Source organism: Tachyglossus aculeatus, chromosome 9, assembly GCF_015852505.1.
Source record: "Tachyglossus aculeatus isolate mTacAcu1 chromosome 9, mTacAcu1.pri, whole genome shotgun sequence".
NCBI lineage: Eukaryota > Metazoa > Chordata > Mammalia > Monotremata > Tachyglossidae > Tachyglossus > Tachyglossus aculeatus.
Window position 1 is genome coordinate 59,630,666 of NC_052074.1, and position 17,223 is coordinate 59,647,888.

Below are 17,223 nucleotides of genomic sequence, written 5' to 3' on the forward strand. Positions count from 1 at the left end.
GCTTAAAATTATCCTGCTTCATGAAATTCTGTAAGAGACAGGAGGCACTATTATTTTGAATAACATATACTAGTATATACTAGTTTGTAGTAGTAGAACAGGTCTCGGTTCAGGTTTGATCTAAATTCATTTTTTATTCGCCATATCCCAGTAATTTTCTCACCTACTGAAGTTATTCCTCTATTTTCTTCCATTTATTATAGCTTGCTATCTTAAATTTAAATATTAATTGACCACTTCCCCTCACCTTAGATTATTCCACTGATTTATGCATATTTCTATTAAATTAGATGTAATCAAAGCATAATTGCAGAGTGAATTAGAAGTATGATCCTCAAATAAAGACAAATCCTAACCCGTTTACAAATTTCCAGTTATTTTAATCATGTAGGAGGAATAGTTGGGGAAAACAATAAATAAATGACAATTGCCTAATTATTTCTGCGAGACCAATTCTTGGAGAGGAACGGGTAGACTAGGGTGTTCCTGGGCACCCAGCAGAGGGTACTGAGGGAAGAATCTCTCATGCTTATAGTCAAATTATGTCTGTGCATAGTAGCTTTCCTGGAACCCGAGTCCTTTGAAGGGATAGTGGGTGGGCTAGGGGAAAGTTTGGAGGAGAACTGGGGAAGATGCGGCAATGAAAATTCAGCCAAATCACTCAGCTCATTACACCTCTCTCAATGGCTTTCCTCTCCGGCACACATCCCAGGGATTTTTTGAAACGGTTGGATTTAGATTTGAGTGTCTCAGAGGGTGTGGGCTACAAGTAGAAAGATTTTTCAATCCTTCAACTGAGGCAGGATGTTTTGGTAACATCCTTTTGGACCTGAAGGGGAGAATTGAAATGGGCATCATATGCTTTTTATAAACATTCCCTGTGACTTTCTGCCACAGATATATTCAGCTTCGGATTTTCTGTTTCCTGACCACTAAATTATTCTGTCCCATCCCTTCTACTTTTGAACAGTTAGATCACTTGTTAATGTGATCTGGTAATGCCAGTGAAAGAGGAACAGAAGATATAAGGGACTCTCTGTTCTGCTGCAATAAGATTCTAAAGCAGAGGTAAAGTAGAAGAATGAACAATTAGGTGAGAAAAACAATTTAATATTATATGTGACTGACAAACTGACAAAAGATAACTCCATATTTACCTGCATTACAGATACAGGATTTCTACATATAAAACATATAGGACACAACATGATGCTTTAAGTGGACTTGCTAGTCAAAAATTTTGATATTTCCTCTAGAAATGAAAATTTTCAAAACATGACAAGCATTTACAACAATAACCTTAACTATCTTTGGTTAAACCACCATTTAATTCAGTCTCCCATCCGCTCATCCAGATTTAGCTCAGGGTCAACACCGCACAACTCTCTGCCGTTCCTAACGCATTTGTAGCCACACATCTGTACTCCCCTTCGTCATCCTGGACTAAACCCGTAATAAACAGGTTATGGAAGCCTGTGCCTGAATCTTCCATGCTGAATCTACTATCCCCTTGAATCATCCTATCACCTCGATACCAGCGGATGTTAGGCTTAGGAGAACCGCGTACCAGACACTGGAAATATGCCGCTGTGCTTAAAGGTGAGCTGCAGTCAGAAAGAGCTTTGATGAACTTGGGGGGCCCTTCTGGGACTTGAAATTCAAAAACCTTGTCTGAATACTGGCGTTTCAGGACTGCTTTCTCCTTAGAGCTACTTAGAGTCACTTTGCTTTTCTTTGGAGGCACGGCCACCATTTCTGGTTCTCCCAAAGTAAGGGAACTTCTGCAGACAGCCTCTCCCACCCGATTCACTGCTCTACAGCTATATACAGCACTATCCATAAGAGAAAAATTCCAAATTTTAAGGGTATGACTTCCTTCATCTGCAGTAACCGCATATTTAATCCCATCTGGTTTAATACACGTGTATTCCTTATACCATTTGACTACCGGCGTGGGGATCCCAATCAATGAACATTCCAACACTGCCTCTGAATTTTCAGGGATTTTGCAGTCACAGATTGGTGTTGTGAAGCGTGGAGGCATTTCAAATACTTCTAGATCAATCTTTAATTCCGAATCTTCTTTCCCAGCAAAGGCCGTATTCGTTTCTACTAGGTTCATTGGAAGGACATCCAAGCTCACAATCATGCTTTTGTGATCCGGAGTGAATTCAGGCATAGTGACAATCTTCACTTGCTTTTCAAATTCCTTAACATCATTTTCACCCAGTTCTACTTCCAGAATGATTTCCTGAGGAGATGGTGTTCTTGAAGATGGGTTTTTTTCCAAATCAAATTCCATGACATGTTGATGGGTTACTGGACAAGGCAGTGCTATTGCTCTTCCCTCCTGAGGTAAAATATCCACCTTGGCAAAGCTTTTGGCTTCTCCAATGATATTCACAGCATGGCACATATAGTCCCCTTCTTCTTTCTTCTGAACATTACAAATTTCCAAGGAGCATACATCCCCCACCCTTTCTATTTTGACTCTATCATCCGGCTCTAACAATGATTTATTCCGGTACCATTTCACCCCAGGAACAGGAAGGCCCACAACTTCAACAATGAAACCTAGGGTTGTGTTTTCATAGATCTGTCTTTTGGTCAGAGGTGAAATGAATGCTGGAGGCATTTCATTTCCTTTGGGTTCAATAGCTTCGTTAGGCGTGCCAAATGACTCTGACCGCCCAAGTTCATAAGCCGAACTCCTTTCACCCGTAGGTGTGTGATAGAGCTCATTTGGGGTACTGTCCTCCCTTTCGAGGCTTGATGGGAACTTTTTTAAATTTACGTTGGTTTTACGCCCTCCTGAAGGGGTTGAATATCTTTCGAGTGATTCCCCTCCAGGAGTTGAATATCGTTCATGTGGTTCTCCTTCAGAAGGTGTTGAGCATTGTTCAACTGATTCTCCTCCAGAAGGAGTTGCGTATCGTTTGATTGATTCTTCTCCAGAAGGGGTTGCGTATCGTTCGACTGATTCTCCTCCGGAAGGGGTTGCGTATCGTTCGACTGATTCTCCTCCGGAAGGGGTTGTGTATCGTTTGACTGATTCTCCTCCGGAAGGAGTTGCGTATCGTTCGACTGATTCTCCTCCGGAAGGGGTTGCGTACCGTTCGACTGATTCTCCTCCGGAAGGAGTTGCGTACCGTTCGACTGATTCCCCTCCAGAAGGGGTTGCATATCGTTCGACTGATTCTCCTCCAGAAGGTGTTGCATATCGTTCGATTTTCTCCCTTCCCGAAGGGGTTGAATACTGTTCAGCTGGTTCCCCTCCTGAAGGAGTTGAGTATACTTCAGGGGTTGCCACTGGAGTAAAACATGATTCATGTGATGTGGGAGTTTCAAAATTTTCAACTGATGAAGGAGGTGTAAAAAATTGATCTAACTCTGGGCTTTCTTCACTACTGGTGCTTGCTACCTCAATTGACATATCTGATTCAGGAGAAAATGGGCGAACTGATGATTCTTGTTGCTGGCTGTAAAATGCATAAACTGTGCTGAAAGTTACCTCTTCAACCTCCATTGAGGTGATTGATCCATCTTGGAAAAATTCCACCTGATTGGTACTATCTTGCCTTTCTGGAACCCCCTCTTTTCCAGCTGCAAGTAAATATTTCGTTAGAGATGGCTCTGATTCCTTCGCTTCAATAGTATTTACCTCAAGAGTTTTAGAAATATTTTCAGCAAGGCAATTTGTGCTCTTACCCTCTTCTGCCTTGCTTACAGCTTCATTACTAGAGACAGAATTTTCTCTTTCAATCTGGCTTTCTTCATAATGATTTTCATTTTGTGAGACATTTGCTTCTTTGCCCATTTGTCCTATCTGATCTAGGCATTCTGCAGTTCTCAAAAATGGTAAGTATTGACTTACAGACAGTTTTCTGTTGGTTGCATCTATTTCCTGGGCAGTATTTTGTTCTTTAGGAAAGACCTCTTCATAATTACATATTTCAGTATCAACTTTGCAAAATGAAGTGGACTCCGTAGACACTCTGTGTGTCTTCTCTTCCTCCTCCTCCAAAACAGGAATATTTTGGTGTTTCTTCTCCCTTGCAGCTTTTTTCAAGCTTGATATGAAGTCATCCTCAGGTTCCAGATGCCTGACTTCTTCAAAGAGATTTGTATCTTGGGTCTGCAGGGATGAGGTGTGAAATGAAGGAAATGTTTCTTGGTGACTCCTTTCAGACCGGGTGTTCAGTGAGAAATCTGTGGTCTCGGATTTTAAATTATGAATTTGAGGACCTTCCTTTTCCACATTTGCTGCCTGAATACTGCTTTTTCCTAACAAAATCATACTCTGATCAGAAACCTCTTGACTGAAAGAAACACCTCGCTCTTCAAATGATTTAGTGCTTTGCACGTTTTCTGAAATGCTGGATGAAATGATGTTCACTGGCTCAAGACCAGAAGATTCATCTTTCAAAACTGTTTCTTCCTGTTGCTGCAAATCTTGCTCTGGAAATTGTTTACTTCTATGTTCTACATGAGAATACATTTGTTTCAGGTCAAATACATTACTTGCATCAAATCCAATTGTTTCTTCTGGTTGCGCTCCATCTGGTTCTTGGAAAGTCTCACTTCCATTTTCTTTATGACAATAAGCTTCAGGCTCAACTCTTCCCGAACCTGGAGACTGGTCTGGGAAATCAATTTCTTCCTGTTCTACCTCATGGTGATCTTGAAAATTCTTATCTATCTGTGAGGAAAGTGATTTTAAATCTATTACAATGTTGTATGTATCCACCTCAGATTCCAGTTGCCCTGAAAACATTCTGGTATCACCCATTTTCACTTCTGTAGAATTACTGAATGGCTTCCTTACCAAACTTTCATTATACGCCATGTACATTTCAGGCTGAATGCTTCCGATGCTATACTCTTCTGAGCATGGTTTTTCCAAGACCTGTATCTTTTCCGGAGTGATTGTGTCAGACTTCCCATTCTTTGTTAGGGAAGTTGTTTCTTGACTGAGCGGCTCTTCACCTTTAGTAATTGATGAGTCTTTCCCTGAGTAACTTTCAATGGTGCTTTCAAGTTTGATATTCGTTAAGTGTTCCCTTGTTGAACCTTTACATCTAGTTTCCTCTTTTGAGTCTTCCTGTTGTCCAAACTGTTCTTCCGACTCTTTTATGGATTTAACCTTGATCAAATCCTCGTAAAAGGAGTACACAGTATCTTCTGCCCTTAATGATTTTGTTTGTTCCTTTTCTTTACTCGGCCACTGCACATCAGGATGTGCAGGCATGGGAGCCTCATTTATTGTTACAGCTTTTTTCATGACACCCATGAATCTAGGCAGTTCTTTTGAAATTATACAATGTTCTTCATTCCTCCGGTCTATCCGCTGAAGTGCCTCAAGACTCTGGAAGTGCTGAGGAACAGAACGTTCCTGAACTTTAGATTTGCAAACATAAAAGCTAATCGAATGATCGCGCAAAGGTGGTTTCTCAATTTTTCCCTGAATTTGTCGGCTGGTGTGAGCTTTCTCCTCAATACTTCTGATATTTCTTAAACAGCTATCAAAACTCTGAATGACAGACTCTACTGTAAGATCGCAAGCACTTGCTACTCTTCCAGCTTTGTTTTCGGCAACACATTCATACACGCCGTAGTCCAGGGTCGTCACTTCATTAATGTGCAACCTATAGCTGTTCTGATGTTCTTCAAACCTGAACTTCTGGCCATGGCTTAGGGCTCTCCTGTTTTGAAACCAGGTCACAACTGGGCGAGGCTCGCCTGAGACTAAGCACTCTAGCACCACTGAGTCACCTTCTCTACAGCTAATGTGTTTTGGTATTTCACGGATCAGCTTGGGTGGCTCATTGATAACATCAAATGAGAATTTGAATTTGTGTTTATGGGAGTGAGAAGAATATTCCTGCAATTCAGCCTCAGGTACAAATTCCTCCGGTTCGAAAATATCTCTGAGCTCTTTATCTTGTTCTGGAGTAGGAGTAGCTGCTGTTACCTGAATTTCCACAGGAAAAGAAAGCGAGTCTGATTCTGCAGTGGGAGGTACAGGTGCATTAGCCAGCCAAATGGGGAGATGTGTTCGATCATCCCAACAGGAAGGTGGGGTGCTTTCTTCCTTACAGCCAAATGCGAGATTCAGTTCTTCTTCTTCTTCTTCTTCTTCTTCTTCTTCTTCAGTATAATCCTGCAGCACTTGGTAGACATCTGATTCAAATAGTTCTGCTCCACAGCTGGCCTTGGCCTTCACTTTAAGTAGGCCTGATGCTTTCACCGTTCCATATTGGTTAAACAGTACACAGGTAATAGAACCCTCATCTTCAGGGAGAACAGAAGAGAAAGTTAGAGTTGAGTGGTTTTCTGTGGAATGGATGATATAGCCCTGATTATGTGGAATAGATGCGTCATTTTTATACCAAGTGATGATGGGTTGTGGGTAGCCCTGGAAATAACAATTAAAAATGCAACTCTCACCTTCATTTACTTCCCATGATTCAATTTCACGAAGAAACAAAGGTGGACAACGTGGAAAATGTTTTTGAGAAAGGTTTTCTGATCCAGTTGCTTTGTCCTCTAACTTGGTTTTTAATTTGTGCATGTTCCCAGGAGTGGTTTGCTTTATTTCTGTAAAGTTTTCTTGCCTTACCCTTTCCTTGGGTAACTCAATATTTTCTGGACTGCTTTCACAAGCAAGAACAAGTTCAGTGGGCTCTGATTTAATGGTACCGGTTATCCCATCCTCATTTTGAGTGGTTTTATACATTTCTTCACCAATAAGTACATTAATTGTAGATTCTGGGGATTCTTTAATGACTTCTCTTTCTATGATCGCCTCAAATGGTTGGATGGTTTCGATATCCTCGCAAAAACTTTCCTTCTCTTCTGTGGTACAGCTAACTTTGCCTATCATTTCCAAATGCTCTGCTGGAGTTTCTCTTGGTAACGTTGCTTGAGACAAAGCAGTTTTAGCTTGGATTAATTCTTCACCTATTCTGTCTCCAGGAAGGTTTTTTGGGCTTTTAGAAGGTTTCCCAAACTCCACGTCTTCGTCCGTCTGAGCGTGAAAGTGGTACATCCTCTTAGTGGTGACTTTTGAATGATCTACTGACTCCCCACTGTGTAGCGAATCTGACAAATGGGCATACTGTTCACTAAAGTTCTGAAAGAATTTGGTACTTTCCTGACTTCTTGCGGATCTGAGACCTGCCTCAGGGGACACGTCTGAAAGGGACAATTTCTTCCTTTCCACCAAAATCCTTTTAGCCTCCCGTAAACGCTGCAATTTCATTCTGGTCACCTCGTCTAGGAAACTTTCACCTACATTCACCCATTCCCTTACATCGGTTGTCCGTTCCAATCGTTCATCGTGGAACACAAAACCCTGCCTTCTAATGGGGTTGCTTTTCTCAAAGTGTATGGTTCTCATCATTCCCTTTCGATCGGCATCTTGGTTCTTGTTAAAGGGAGAGCCAATAAAGCGCAAGTCCACTTTTATCCTATCTTCTCTCCTTTCCTGATCAAAAGATTTAACACTCTCTTGAGTTTGCTCTGCCCTCCTCAGAAACTCTAAATATTTTGCATCCTGACCCTTTCGCACAACAAGCAACGAAGCAGTTGACTCCGCTGATCCCTCACTGTTAATGGCAAATATTCTATAACTTCCAGAATCTCTCTCTTCTACCTTCGTGACCACCAGGCTGGTACAGTGATTGTGTACATCACTTTCACTTTTGATTATTCTCCGGAGACTTTTTGGTATAGGCCTATTGTTATGAAACCATGTCATCTCTGGAGCTGGGCAAGCAATTAGCCTACACTCAAAAACAACGGGTTCTCCCTCCAACACATATTTAAACATTAGCTTTTGTGTAAATGTAGGCTTAAAATTTTCAGGCCAGGAACTTGTAGAAGATATTCTACTTGCATATCTCTTAGCAGCCACCAGATTGTGGTCTAAGCAGTCTTCTGAATCAGAAAAGGCAGCTCGCATTTCTTCTCTGCTTTCTGAAATCCCGTCCTCCTCTTCAAAGGACAAGTCTGCAAAAAAAACCCAGGACATTACAAAGTAGATTACTATTTTCATAATCATTTGAAAAGTTGAAAATAAATGAAATGCCAATAAAGAAAATGAAATCATGTACATGCTACAGATTTCTCACAAATCCAAAAAAAAAAAATTCACTCACCATATTTGTTCGAATAAACGCAACACCATGCTCTGTTTTAAAGATTCTGACACGAAAATCGTTCGTTGTCTGTTCTTTCTTCAAACTGTGGACATTTCTTCTTGAACAAGCAAAAATGAATTTCAAAATAACATGTTCCTGTGCATGGGGATTTTGCCGTAGGAAAGCGTTTTTGTGCTTTTGATGGCTGAGAAGAAAGTCTTACCTGACTTGCAGACAGTAGAATAAACGCCCTTTCTGAGGGTAAAATGCTCAAACATTTGAGGATAAGATTATTTTGAAAGTGATATTCAAAAATTGTAACTGCAAATCATTAGCTAAAGTGAAATGAGAAGGCGTTTATTCGAACTAATACAGCCACTAACTTCATAACCTTATGCAAAAAGGCAGGCAACAAGGATTGTATAAGCTATCTGCAAGCCAGTGTAAGAAATACAGAATGTTAAGTTGATGTGTGTGCATTGGGTGTAAAATACAATGGATATGTACAGCTTCTACATGTCCTAGACACAAGATTTTTCTATCAGAAAATTCATTTACTCAAATACATTCTTAGAATGAGGGTTAGATTACTCTCATGTTTAAATATCAATTCATTATACTATTTACATCATTCTATTTCAAGTGAATCATGCACTAAGAATGACAGTTTCACAAAATGAAAGCTTCAAAAACAGTTGCAAAGCGTGAAAAAGTCACATACAGCTGTATAATAAATTAAATGTAAACTTTAAAATTAATTTTAAAACTGAAAAGACCTTGGAATGCATATAACCCTTAGCATTTACAACAAAGCATGCAACAGCTTCATATACCCTGTAAAATACATAAAATTTTCCCACTGACCCGTAGATGTAAGCAAATGAACATTGCTCCAAAATGTCCCTTCCTCTAGAGAATACATTTTTACTTTACTGTAATTTTGAGTCATACCTCTCACTTCAATCTCAATCTGTTGTTCCATCTCCTCCTGCAGAACTGCTTCCAGAGCTAAAAGAAAATACAAGAGATGTTGGAATGGCCGGTATCCATAAGCATAGAACTGTTTCGTAATTTCTGCAATATCACAGTGCCAACCATAAATTCACAAAAGTTCATGCCACTGATTGATAAGGCTTATGGAAGTGTTCGAGAGAACAGTTTTACTTTTAAGTCTTTGACATCCCCTTCCATGTTCAAGCTTGACGTTGTAAACGTTTACATGCCTTAAACACAGAGAAATTCACACAGGACAGCATTGGACAAATTACATCCTCACCGTACTTTTTCCCATTGGCTAAATAGGCTTGAATGTACTGTGGTTAAACTTGACAGTTCAAAAGAACATTCAGTAATCAACCTGTCACTTTGATACGAGTGCTGCATTTGGTTTGCCCTGCCCAATTAATTACTCTGCAATTGTACATACCACCATGACTAGCCTCTACCCTCAGTAACTTTAATCTGCACAGTGGCCCATCACAATTTAAGGAACCCACTGCAGACTCCTCAACTATCTGCTGATTAAGGGAGCAGGAATCCCTTTTAAAACACAGAAGAGTTACACATCTCCTCCTTCTTTTATAGATCTAGCTGAGGGGGAGTTTCTTAAGAAAGACGAGGCTCGTTTCCATAAAATCTTCACTCGACATTTCTGGTTCGTTGACTCTGCTCATCTGATTTTCGCTTTCGTGCAGCCTTTGGAATGGAGTTAGTGACAAGCTTGTCGTTGTCTTCGAAGACTCCAGTTTTACTTCGTAAGTTGTTTTAATGTGAGATTCTTTGAATGTTTGACTGCTTTTAGTATTTGAACCCAGGGTAATTTGGGTAACTGCTCTGGCTTGCGATTCTTTGGCTGGGTAAGAATAAAGTTAGGAAAAGGATTTGATTAGTTCTTCTTAGAAGAATAAAACTCACCCAGCTTTAGAGAATAAATAATTAGGATGGAAAAGAAATGCCTTCTCTGTTAGTCAACTAAAAGCAATGATATGGTGCTTTGTTGGGGTGGTTATTAAAAGTGTAAGAACTCTATTCATATATTGACTTAGAGGAGCGGGTATTACCTAGACCGTGTGTGAACTTAGAAAACTATTTTGTAATAACATAGAGATTTATCAAATTAAAAAAAAAATGTTCCTCAATAAGTAAGGATGAAACTAAGGCTGACAATTCAGTACCATTGAGGCAGCAATCCTACTTCTATTTACCAGATTATTCAAGCTGGTAAGAACAACAGCTCAGGGAAAGAGTTAAATCTTTGGATAAAAGTGTTGATCTCTGTTACTGGGGGCTTGGGGATCCACATTCTCCAATGTAGGGGGAATTGTTCTTCCTGGGCACAGATACCCAGAAACACCCCATGCCCAATTCTAGGGCCAGAAAGGTGGGCTCTGAGTAATCGCCAGTTAATTTAGCAAGCTCTTCAAGTGAATATCACAACAGGTGATGGTCAACTTTCTAGGTTACTGGGTTTCCTAGTTAGAGGATGTACCCTAGTCCCCAACATCTATCGTATTTACGAAGTGGAACGTAAGAGATGACTATTAAGGTATAGGGATCAAGGACTCACAGGAGATTCAAGTTAGTAAAATAAAAGTCTCTTTCTCAAGGAAAGTAACCATTGATGCAAAAAGGAAAAATAGAGAGAGAATGCATGCAAATTAGTTCATTTATAAGCCATCTATGAATAGAGTCCTTAATGTACAAGCATTTCAAAGCACACCCAGCTTTTTCATAATATGTTTTTACTATTCATTTTAGATAGACTGCTGATAGGGAATTAGGAAACATTCTTCCAACAACACCTGGATGGAAGACAACATGGCTTGAAGAAGCAGCATGGCTTAGTGGAAAGAGCATGGGCTTGGGAGTTAAAGGTTGTGGGTTCTAATCCCACCTCCGCCACTTGTCAGCTGTGTGAATTTGGACAAGTCACTAAACTTCTCTGGGCCTCAGTTACCTCAGCTGTAAAATGGAGATTAAGACTGTGAGCCCCGCGTGGGACAATTCTCTGATTACCTTGTATCTACCCCAGCGCTTAGAACAGTGCTTGGCACATAGTAAGTGCTTAACAAATACCATCATTACTATTATTACTGAAAGAAATGGTGTGCTTGAGGACAAGGCACGCTTACTACTTCAAAGAGTTTTCCTTAAAGTGGGGTTCGACTGGAACCTTGACATTGAAGGAGAACTCTGTGCAGAGTTTTATGAATGAAATGGTCGCCTAAGATCTATGAGGTGATGATGAGGAGGTTGAAATGAGGGAGGGAGGCCATAGTCAAAATCAAATCTCCACCTTCCACGGTTAGTAGTGCAGAGGTGCTCTTCTCTCTGTAGTCGTTGCTTACGGTGCATCTGTACCTTCCCTGGTCTGTTAGGTGAGCACTGTGAATGGCGAGAAGCAGAACCCTGCCATCTTGGGATTGCTTCACTCTCTCTGATTCTTGAATCCTCTCCCCGTTGTGAGTTCAGGTTACATTTGTGGCCGCGTCCCCTCCTACCACACAGGTGAATTGAGCAGTGTTCCCAGCCCTCAGTCAGGTCCCTGAGTTTTGGGAGAATCTCTGGAGAACGATCCCCTGCCTCTTTGGCAGAGGCCTCAGATAGCTGGATACCCCCAGCGAGCCACAAGATGGACGACGTTTACTGCAGTGTCACCTCTTGCATGGCCGAAGCTGTCACAGAGGAACTTCCTGAAACACTTTCAAAAACCTGCACCTCACAGTCACCCGATGATTCTTGAAGTGACAATTTCTTTTTGGTATATTTTATCTCCTTTGTGAAAGGGGAATTGTTATAGACTTCTGCTAGGGCCTGGGCCTTGGTAGATTCTCTTACATCTTTCCCAGAACTTTGCCTATCTAGGGCTTGCACTGTGTAATCAAGTGACAAGAAAAAAAATAATATTAAGATCTGACACTTGTTACTGGGCCAAATTATTAGCAAAAATAAGATGGCATGAGGGATGGATATGGGAGAGATCATCTTCACTGGAAAATTTAGCATGCCAGACGCAATTTGTGTGGAAGGTGGAGTAGCACACAAAAGAAAGTTCATTCACAGCGATGAATGGTGGTGACGGAGGGCTCACGCAAATGTTCTCGGAAGCCGATTTCTGCTTTTCATTCTCCAAGGTGGCCCGGTCTGCTCTTTCAGGAACTACCTGCTCCTGTATCTCACCTCAGCTAATTAAAAGCCCTGAGTATGGAAAGGGCAGTGTGACTGTGTGAAAAGGGCACGGGCCCGGTAGCCCAGAGATCTGGGTTCTAATCCTGATTCGGCCCCTTGCCTGCTTTACATCCTTGGGTGTAAACTTGACTTCTCTGTGCCTCAGTCTCCTTCTCTGTAAAATGGGAATCAAATACCCATTCTCCCTCCTCCTTAGACTATGAGCCGCATGAGGGACAAGGACTCTGTCTGATCTGATTAACTTGTATCTACCCCAGGGCTTTGAACACAGCTCAGCACATAGTATGCACTAAGCAAATACCTTATTAATAAAAATAATAATAATAACAATAATAGTAAGCACTTAGATGCCACAATCATAATTATTATTCATCATTTTTTACCTGAAAATCAACCTTCTATATATCGTTCACAGAGATTAGTCGTTTAGCAAAGAAAAGCAATTAAGCAGAGGCTCAGTGATGTCCAAAAAATCACATCTTCTAAAAAGCACAAAGCACGTCATCGGCTGAGATTTTAAAATCCATTCAGTGAAGGTGCCGGGTCAGTGAGATTGTTACTGTATTAGTGTATTACCTGTTGGCTACAGCACGTGCCATGCTACTGGACAAGTAAGTCAGTAGTACAAGGAGGAGAGGGTGGTATGCAGCAAACTAAATGCCTTGGAGAAAAAACGGGCTTTACCTTCCGGCGTCACTGTAAGTGTAGCAGTGCAAGTGGCTTCGCCAACACTATTCTTTGCTTTGCAAGAGTACTGCCCAGCATGCTCTGAGAAAGCATCAACTATTAGCAGTAAAGCCATGCCTGTTGCAACATTGTAGTGGAAAACCAGATCTTTGGTTGGCAGCATTAGCTGCTGGTTATGAAACCACTGGATTTCTGGTTTGGGCAGACCAGACACCCTGGCATGAAATCTGACTGCCTCCCCACTGCACACCCTGCAGCTCGAAATAGGCTGGATGAAGGCAGGCCGCTGGCCCAGACTCTTCTTAAATGAAATCAGTGAAGAGACAAGCCCCTGGGGGTTTGGTGTAACTTCTTCCACGTTCTCACATCCTGAAAAGAAGGCACGCCAACTTTTAATGTCTGATGCTACTCTATGACCGATGCTCTCTTTTCCATTTCTGTCTCCACCGGGTTAACACAATCACATCACCCTGCCACAAGATGGGACAGCGCTTTGGCCCCTTCAGAACAGAGGATTTCCTGGGTTCCGGGGGAACGAACAATTTCCCGGTGTCTGGCCTGCTCTCGGTGTCTTGGGAGTTATACACCATCCTTCATTGTGAGTTTGGAAAACGGTTTGTAATCACATTTCCAAGAACTCTTCTGGGATGCCAACGAGAAAGATTAGGCCTCTACTTGAGAAAGTCTTCCCTGACTAATCTCCTCACCCCTCCACTGAGCCACCTATGACCGTGAGTCTCCCTCTAGACTGTGAACTCATTGTGGGCAGGGACTGTGTCTACTGTTATACTGTATTCTCCCAAGTGCTTAGTGCAGTGAGCACTCAATAAATACAATTGAATGAATGAATGAACTTATTGGCCCAAAACCCTAGAAACTCACCCCACAGCACTTGGAAATACATATAATAATAATAATAAGAAGAAGAAGAAGAATGATGGCATCTGTTAAGCCCTTATTATGTGCCAAGCACTGTTCTAAGTGCTAGAGGGGGATAGAAGGTAATCAGGTTGTCCCACATGGGGCTCACAGTCTTAATCCACATTTTCCAGATGAGGTAACTGAGGCACAGAGAAGTTAAGTGACTTGCCCAATGTCAGCTGACAAATGGCAGAGTTTGGATTAGAACCCATGACCTTTGACTCCGAAGCCCCAACAGGTTGCTTTCCCAACCTGTAATTTATTCAATTGCCTGTCTCCTCCACTATAGTATAAACTCCTTGAAGGCAAGGACCGTGTCTGCTAATTCGATTGTGCTCTCCCAAGTGTTTATTGCAGTGCTCTGCACATAGTAAACACTCAAATACTCTTGATTGATTTCATTTAACTCGCATGGTCAGGTAGTTCTGTCGAGGGAATAGACCACGCTATTTGCTGAGTAAAGGTGCGTATCTCACTTTACTTGGGGGCTGAGCTGAGCGCTGATAATCTTTAAAGGCAGAAATATAAAACTCAGTTGGGTCGAATTAATCCTAGCATCCCCCTCTTGGCAGTGTCATCTTTCCAACCAGATGTACAGCTCCAAGTAAACATCCATCTTGAGTGTAAACGCGTGGAGCCTGGGAGATTCTTCTTTAATACCATACATGGAACACCACACTGAAAGTTAAAATGAATAATAGCGATGCCTCTAACAATGATCACTCTTGGGAATGAGAACCATGACTTTATCACACTTATCTCAAGCTGTAAAATGCCCTGGTGCTCCCCTGAAAGCACGTTCAGCTGTCCACTTGAAAAGTGGATTTTAATCATCCTAATTCTCTCAGGAGGCAGAGGACTCCCCTAACATATGCAGTTCAGTAAGCGAGGTGGCAGTCAGCTGATGTTGGCTGCAATGGGATAAGGCAACATGGAATGAGGAAGGCAAACGTAAAACTGGAGTGAAGGGTGCCCACTCCAAAAATTGAAGGAGGAAGGTCTTGTAAGATGGTAATCATTAGTGGAATTAAAAGACAATGACAGCACAATGATTTACATGAACTTTTAGCGGGTGCCGCTGCCCCCGTGGGAGCAGAGACTAAAATTAAACTCTGACTTTTTCTGTCACAGTACTGTACCTTCCAGTGTCAGGTTAGCTGTGCTGGACACTTGGCCTACAGCATTACTAGCAACGAATGTGTATATTCCTTCGTCCTCGGGATAAGCTTCAGCAATTTCCAGTTGGTACGTGTCTTCGAATTGAGTCATTCTAAAGAACCGAGATGGCTTGATCTCCTTATTTCTGCTGTACCAAGTGACTTTCAGATCTGCTCGAGAAAGCGCAAAAGACAGAAATCCAAATTTAAAATGAAACAATCCCTCCTACGTTTTCCATCGAGAGTTGAAATCTTGCAAGTGATTAGCTTAAGGTATACCATACTGATTTAATTAGCATTGCGATTTGCTTTCACTTCCTGTTGTCTTGGCATTATTTTATCTTTGAACAGAGGGCACTATCCTCGAGAATGGCTCAATTTCGTACTGCTGTATTGTTCAGCTGACTGGCAAACTTGGAAACTTTATTCTGGGAGACAGGGTGTGCACTGCTTATGCCCTCCGTGGGTTTACCCGGAGAAGACAAGGATCAGGACACCCATGCGCTATCATGAAGAAAACCGAATTGCAAGCAGCCAGGTCTGGGAGACAGGTGATTGCTTTAACCTGGCACCTATTCTCCATCTGCTTGTACCCACCCCATCGCTTAGCACAGTGCCTGGCATATAATAAGCACTCAATAAATACCACGATTATTATTATTGCTACCATTCTTTCTTCCCTTATACTGGGAGCCCTATGTGGGACAGTACGATTCAGTTTACATTCAATGTACCCTGCCGCTTACTCTCAGTGATATTTATCGAGTGCTACTGTGCACAAAGCACTGCACTAAGTGCTTTGGAGAGAAGAATAAAGTAAGAAGCAAACAATCAATCAACTAGTGTGGCCTAGTAGAGAGAGCACGGGCCTGGGATTCAGAGGACAGGGTTCTAATCCCCGCTCCACCACGTCTGCTGTGTGATCTCAATTACCTCATCTGTAAAACAGGGATTATGACTGTGAGCCTCATCTGGGACAGGGACTGTGTCTGACGACTACCTTGTAATAATAATAATAATGATGGCATTTGTTAAGTGCTTACTATGTGCAAAGCACCGTTCTAAGCGCTGGATCTACCCCAAAGCGCTTAACAAATACCATTATTCTTATTACCAGGGATTTGGGCTATTGTCCAACAGGGGGGCCTGCATTTCAATGAGGACCTTCCGAAGCTTTCCAAGATGGCCCAAATTAGGGCCATGGGACCCCTGGAGAAGGTAGACTGAGGAAGGGGACTCAGCCTATTGGAGAGGTGATGTAATCCCAGTTGGGCCACTGGCCTGTTGCAGAGAAGCAGCGTGGCTCAGTGGAAAGAGCACGGGCTTTGGAGTCAGAGGTCATGGGTTCAAATCCCGGCTCCACCAATTGTCAGCCGTGTGACTTTGGGCAAAGTCACTTAACTTCTCTGTGCCTCAGTTCCCTCATCTGTAAAATGGGGATTAAGACTGTAAGCCCCCCATGGGACAACCTGATCGCCTTGTAACCTCCCCAGCGCTTAGAACAGTGCTTTGCACATAGTAAGCGCTTAATAAATGCCATTATTATTATTATTATTATTATAACCTCGGGCCACAGCAGCAGAAGTCATATTGGCAGCAGGCTCTCTAGGAGAAGGGTGAGGCTGGAGGTGGAACGGGAACAAAGCATCGGGGCAGAAGCGCTATATGGCAGACCTCAGCCTTCCAGGGTGAAGTCTTATTTTGGTAAATATGAAGCAGCACGGCCTAATGCATGGCTCAGTGGAAAGAGCACGGGCTATGGAGGTCATGGGTTCAAATTCCGGCTCTACCAACTGTCAGCTGTGTGACTTTGGGCAAGTCACTTAACTTCTCTGCGCCTCAGTTACCTCATCTGTAAAATGGGGATTAAAACTGTGAGCCCCCATGGGACAACCTGATCACCTTATAACCTCCCCAGCGCTTAGAACAGTGCTTTGCACATAGTAAGCACTTAACAAATACCATTATTATTATTATTACTATTAATGGAGAAAGCATGGGCCTGGGAGTCAGAAGGACCTGGGTTCTAATCCCGGCTCCACCACTTCTCCGCCTGTGCCCTTGGTCAAGTTACATCACGTCTCTGTGCCTCAGTTCCCTCATGTGTAAAATGGGAATTAAGACTGTGA

At 42.1% G+C, this 17,223-nt stretch overlaps 1 protein-coding gene across 1 annotated transcript in view; it reads right to left on the reverse strand.

Annotated features, from left to right (window-relative positions):
* The window catches only part of TTN (titin), a 326,517-nt gene that overhangs the window by 241,595 nt on the left and 67,699 nt on the right, over nt 1-17,223 (reverse strand). The window contains exons 43-45 of the mRNA XM_038751738.1: nt 15,077-15,265; nt 13,014-13,385; nt 9,093-9,149 (exon numbers count right to left, since the gene is read on the reverse strand). Of these exons, the coding sequence (XP_038607666.1) occupies nt 9,093-9,149; nt 13,014-13,385; nt 15,077-15,265 (618 nt within the window). The remainder of the gene's footprint in view (nt 1-9,092; nt 9,150-13,013; nt 13,386-15,076; nt 15,266-17,223) is intronic.